Source organism: Daucus carota, chromosome 6 (genome assembly GCF_001625215.2).
Source record: "Daucus carota subsp. sativus chromosome 6, DH1 v3.0, whole genome shotgun sequence".
NCBI lineage: Eukaryota > Viridiplantae > Streptophyta > Magnoliopsida > Apiales > Apiaceae > Daucus > Daucus carota.
Genome location: NC_030386.2, coordinates 40586412 through 40592411, shown reverse-complemented (window position 1 = coordinate 40592411; position 6000 = coordinate 40586412). Strand labels below are relative to the sequence as shown.

Genomic DNA, 6000 nt, shown 5'->3' with positions numbered 1-6000 from the left:
GGGACGATCTTAACCACTTGAGCTATGAAACACAAAAAAGATATATAACTGAAAGAGAGCATAAGATAATAAAGATATAGGAAAAGTGGGTGCAAAGAGATTATTTAAGGAGGTTATATTATTGTTGATCATTCTCTCAGTATTCACAACGTGTGCGTGTATGTATTATGTAAGGTAAGTAGATCCTCCTCCTACTCCTGCTCCTCCATCTCCCTCACGTCTGTGTTAGTTGCATGGGCTATATAATCAGGGAGCCCTGATGTTATTTTATTCTTCTCCAGCAAGCTAAAAGCTGAGAAGTGTACGTTTTAATTTATATATATATAGGTTGGGCTTCTCTGGTTGTAATATGAATTATTCATTCAGCTGGTTGCTCACATCATATGTTGTTGTTGCTGCTGCATATAGGCATAATAGCTAGGGTACACACACTACCGAGCTAGGTAGCTAGCTATTATTTACCATGGTTTATTGATATATATAAATTTTGATTTTGGTTTTGGTGTTGATGCAGAGGAAGAAAAGGAAGAAGATGGAAACAGAAAAGAGATCATCGCAGTCGTCGTCGGTGAATAAAAGTTATTTGGAAGTGTCGGGAATATGCTGCAGTTCAGAGATTCCGTTGATAGAGAGGATATTGAAGCCGCTGGAGGGAGTATTGGAGGTGACCGTCATCGTTCCGTCCAGAACCGTGATCGTTCTCCACCACTCCCTGCTTATAAACCAGCTCCAGATGGGTGAGTGATCCATGTTTGATAGTACACTAGTATCTCATCATCAAGTAAAGCTGAAATTGAATTGATGATGGAAATACACATTTGTAAAGTGAAAGGGATTGATGACAGACTACAGCTTAGCAGCTTTCATACTCAAATTCATTACGTGGGCCCGTAGTTAGTGCCTTCTGAATCCTCACGCATTCACTCACTTTTTCTACTGCTAAAATTCTTTTCTCTTTTCTTTCTAATAGACTTGGCTTGTTAAAATGACACAAACCACCTTCCCACAATCCCACCGGTCTAGATTAGAATGGGTTTTATAATTGTAAAACAACCACTATACAATTCTGTTTTGGAGTATGGAATTCGGGATCTAGCACAATTTCCCAAGCATGTTTGTTACTACTAGTATAACTAGTGCGAATGCGTGTGATTGCAGTGAACGCGCTGAATAAAGCAGGATTGGGAGCCAGTGTGAAAGGCAGAGGTGGAGCAGGGGATCATGTGAATAACAACCATAACAAGAAGAAGAAGAAGAATAGATGGCCAAGCCCCTTTGTAATAGCTTCAGGATTCTTGGTTCTCTCAGCTCTTATACTCCAGCACGTCTATCATCCTCTCCGTTACCTGGGCCTGCTTGCCGTTGCACTTGCTATCTTCCCCATTTTCCTCAAAGCCGTTGCTGCACTACGCAACTTTAACCTCTCCAACATCAACATTCTTGTCCTTATCACAGGTACCCCCTCCTACTTTTAAGCCTAACATTCTTCTTCTCTTTCTTCATCATATTTCACTCTTTTCTTCTTTTCTTTTTTTAATTTCTTTTATGTGAAGAAGAAATGACACAGAAATGGAATCTATGCAGTTGCCGGATCCATTGTGCTAAAAGATTATGTAGAAGCCGGGACCATCGTTTTCTTATTCACATTTGCTCAATGGCTGGAGTCCAAGGCAAGTCACAAGGCCACTTCTGCCATGTCATCACTGGCAAACATAGTCCCTCAAACTGCACTCATCGCTGAAACCGGGGAACGCCTCAATGCTGATCAAGTCCAGCTCAACACCATTCTCTCCATTAAGCCCGGTGAGGTTATCCCCATTGACGGAGTTGTTGTGCAGGGAAATTGTGACGTCGACGAGAAGACTTTAACTGGCGAATCTTTTCCCGTTTCTAAACAAACTGGCTCCACTGTCTGGGCGGGCACCATCAATCTAAACGGTAAACCCCATTCATGTAACTGTGATTATGTGACAACTAGAAGCATTTTGCTTTTCTCTCCTCTTCATCTAAACAACTGGATGATTATTTTAGGTTATCTGAGTGTTAACACCACGGCTCTAGCTCAAGATTGTGTGGTGGCTAGGATGGCAAACCTTGTTGAAGAGGCTCAAAAGAATAAATCAAAAACGCAAAGAATCGTTGACAAATGCACAAAATATTACACCCCCTGTTAGTTTCTTCAACTTTATTTTAATTAGCTGCAACTTAATATTCTCGAATGCATACATCTGCATGCTCATTCATGTTTTTTGGCAGTAATTATAGCGGTGGCTCTCTGCTTAGCCATCATTCCCTCTGCAATAAGAGCGCATAATTTAAGTGAGTGGTATCGCTTGGCATTGGTTGTTTTGGTGAGCGCATGTCCTTGTGCACTTGTCCTGTCCACCCCAGTGGCTGCCTTCTGTGCGCTTTCAAATGCAGCTAAATCAGGTCTTCTTGTCAAAGGAGCAGAGCATCTCGAGACTCTGGCTAAAGTTAAGATCATGGCGTTTGATAAAACGGGTACAATTACCACAGGGGAGTTTGTTGTTGCAGATTTCAGACCACTTGTACAGGATGATCATATGACCTTGCACAAGCTACTATACTGGTAACTCTAAACACATTTCACCGTCTCAGTGTTTCATAAATAGATTAGATGCAACAAGCACAAACCAGATTCACTGTTTCTCATGAAATAATACTCAAAACTGATCAATCCTTACTACTTATTGTCTAGGGTTGCAAGCATCGAGAGCAAGTCAAGTCACCCAATGGCAGAAGCGCTAGTTAAATATGCAAAGTCTTATACTGTTGAGCCCAAGCCAGATGACGTTGAGGAGTTCTATAACTTTCCAGGTGAAGGAATTTGTGGAAAAATTGATGGAAAAGACATATATGTTGGGAACAAAAAAATCGCGGTTCGAGCAGGATGTGCAACATGTAAGGAAGTTTCGCATTATATGTAACTTTGACTTGATAGTATATTTGTCGATTCTTCCACAACACCCTATTCTTGTCTAGTCATAATCCTGGTTGAGCTTTCAACATTTCAGTACCAATCATAGAAGATGATGAAATGGAAGGAAAGTCCATTGGATACATATTCTCAGGGTCTGTTCCTGCTGGAATTTTCAGCCTGTCTGATGTTTGTCGAACTGGAGTCAAAGAGGCCATCCAAGAGCTTAAATCAATGGGCATAAAAACAGCTATGCTTACAGGAGATCATCAAGCGGCAGCAAAGCACGCACAAAATCAGGTTGTCCGAATGCGGCACCTTCTGAAAATTGCCAAGTCATCAGCTTACACTAGTTAATTTATTACAATCTGCAAAAAAAGTTAAAAATTTCTAACAGCTTGCTTCCTAGTGTGTAGCACAGTGTTTTACTCTATTTAATATACTAACAAAGAGTAGCGTTGTACTCATTTTCAGATCGGGGGTGCTCTGGAACTTGTCCATGCAGAACTTCTGCCCGAAGACAAGGCAAGAATAATCAAGGATTTTCAGCGTGAATCGGCCACTGCAATGATCGGCGATGGCCTAAATGATGCTGCAGCATTAGCCACTGCTGATATTGGTATTTCCATGGGAATTTCTGGTTCAGCACTAGCCATGGAAACTGGGAACATAATTCTCATGTCAAATGATATTAGAAAGATACCACAAGCTGTTCGACTAGCAAGGAAAACGAAACAAAAAATCCTGGAAAATATATTTCTGTCAATTGTCACCAAGACTGCTATAGTGGTTCTGGCTATCATGGGGCATCCACTTGTTTGGGCTGCTGTTCTTGCAGACGCAGGGACATGCTTACTAGTTATTTGCAACAGTATGCTACTCTTAGCACATGAGCACAACCATGGTAAACGAATTTTCAGCAGAGCTGCTCACAGCCACAAGCATTGCTGCTCGGGTACTCAAACAGTGAAGAAACACAAACAAAAAAGATGTTCTTTCAGGACATGCTGTGTGCAGAGTCACTCCAAGAGGACGGGCTTGGCTAAAGGTCAAGGTTGTTGTGAAGTTGATGATGATGAAGCTAAAGGAGTACAGCACAACATAGCCATTTCGAATTCAAAATCTCATTGTCACCAGCGTTGTTGCTCTGCCAACAAAGTTGAGACAAAGTGTATTTCTCATTTCCATTCTCCAAAGCATCCATGTGAATCTGTGAGTCCAAAATCATGTGGGGAGATTGAGCCACTCCGCAAATCTACCGAAACTGCTGGCTGCTGTGAATATGATGATAACAAGCTCGAAAAGGTGAAACACACAAAGCATGCTAATCATGGTGGTTGTGAAGAGAGTGACAAGTTTAAAGAGGCAAAACACGTGAACCATCATGGTATATGTGACATAGTCCATTCACATGAAGAAGAAGAAGAAGGAGAAGAAGAAGGTGTTGATTTGGTTGCCAAAGGACATGGATGCTGCTCAACAAGCTGCCAGTCTGAGTATGAGCCCAAGTCGTGTAGCCCAATTTATGACACAAGTCACTGTCACCATGAAAAGTCCAGTAGCATAATTAGCCATGAACGTTTAGAAGAAGATGCTGATGATCGATCTTTGAGTTGTCCAGGTGCAGAGCAACAGGCCGCGATTTTAAGGGCCAATAAGCATTGCCATATGAAAAGTTGTGAAAATGAGCACAACATTAGTGAGTATCAAGTGCGGAACATGGTGAAGAGTTGTGGGCACACTGATTGGGCATCATCACCTACTCCTAGCAGCGCTGTGTATTCAAATATACAAGTGAGACATGTTAGGGGTTGCTGTAAGAGTTTGAGCAAGGAGTGTTGCGGCAAGGCTCCAGTCTTTGGAGGGGGGTTATCAGAAATCGTGATCGAATAAATTAAAATAACAATAATAATAATGTAACATGGAAACTTGATGTGTTTTTTCGCAATACAAGGTTGATGGTTAGATGATGTTTGATAAGTATAATAGATAGAAAAGAAGATGGCTGCTTTCTGCTGGTCTACACAAAATCATACACTAATACTTGTCTGTGTCATTCTCATATCAACGCATCTGGTTTTGGAGTCCATAAATGATGAATTCCAATTCATTCACTTGGTTTCTTTCTACGCCTAGCGTTCATCTTCCTTGTACAAATCACCCATACTCTCTCTTAACAATTCAACAATTTGCGATGCAATTCTCTTTCAATTGATACGGTGAGTTTAATTAGATTGTTGATGTAAACACAGGAGGCTCGTTCCAATTAAAACCCACTGTGTATAAATTTTTATACACAATTATGTATATCAAACACTTTCTTTTTTTTTTATACAAAATTAATTAATCATTTCTCCATTTCAGTTCCACATTGTGTTTATCATATATTATCATCAGTTTTTATAAATATAAAGTAGGTCATGTTGGACATTCATCATACACCAAAAGTGCAATGGATGGGAAACTAGTCATCCATTTCATCCTGCCACTGCCCCTGCCGCTTTTTCTCTTCCCCCCCTCTTTTTTCTGCTTTTTAGACAAACAAACAAACACCCAAGCAAGCTTCTTTATTCTTCTTTGCAATTTCAAATACCTCATATAACGCGTCCCTATATTTTTCAATCAAATTTACATGTCTACATATTGCTAGCTCCTCCCGCAATTTATTATTATATTATTTTCTCGTCACCTCCATAAACAGATATTCCACGCTGCATTCAATATTTTTGTTATTACTCTTACATCTAAACATGGAATCATATTTCATAACCAATACCGCTGAATTCAGAATAAGTCAAGGAATGCAGATAGCCGGTACATTTTATTCGATTGTGCTTATTCTTTTCTTCAATCTTGTTGCAATATTCACGTGTACACATTTCATATGACTTGAATGAATGATTTACGATTTTAACCGTAACAATAATATTTTTAGCTTTCAAGTTAAAACTTAAGTGATAAATTCAAATAATTCTCATCATAAATATCAATTATAAATACATATATAGGGTAGCACTCCGTAGCATACCCTCTTATATGGAGTTACGTAGCACACCATTATA

At 39.9% G+C, this 6000-nt stretch overlaps 1 protein-coding gene across 3 annotated transcripts; it reads left to right on the top strand.

Moving 5' to 3' along the window:
- LOC108227717 (putative inactive cadmium/zinc-transporting ATPase HMA3) lies at positions 1-5052 on the top strand. 3 transcript variants are annotated; one of them, XM_064079399.1, is made up of 9 exons: positions 1-174; positions 515-737; positions 1159-1455; positions 1585-1938; positions 2032-2169; positions 2257-2590; positions 2720-2922; positions 3036-3238; positions 3413-5052. In XM_064079399.1, exons 2-9 carry the CDS (start codon positions 533-535, stop codon positions 4829-4831), a joined length of 3153 nt encoding a protein of 1050 aa, XP_063935469.1. In that variant the 5' UTR covers positions 1-174; positions 515-532; the 3' UTR covers positions 4832-5052. The 3 variants fall into 3 exon arrangements, with proteins under 3 accessions (XP_063935469.1, XP_063935470.1, XP_017258511.1); XM_064079400.1 differs by having other exon boundaries at positions 163-301; XM_017403022.2 differs by lacking the exon at positions 1-174 and adding an exon at positions 305-422.
- The last annotated feature ends 948 nt before the right edge of the window (positions 5053-6000 follow it).

What these genes read in the sequence shown, in the direction of transcription:
- LOC108227717 (XM_017403022.2), top strand. Translation starts at nt 384, where the DNA reads ATGTTGTTGTTGCTGCTGCATATAGGCATAATAGCTAGG. An exon ending in TATAAACCAGCTCCAGATGG is followed by an intron (nt 738 to 1,158) that starts GTGAGTGATCCA and finishes GTGTGATTGCAG; the next exon opens with TGAACGCGCTGAATAAAGCA. An exon ending in CATTCTTGTCCTTATCACAG is followed by an intron (nt 1,456 to 1,584) that starts GTACCCCCTCCT and finishes GAATCTATGCAG; the next exon opens with TTGCCGGATCCATTGTGCTA.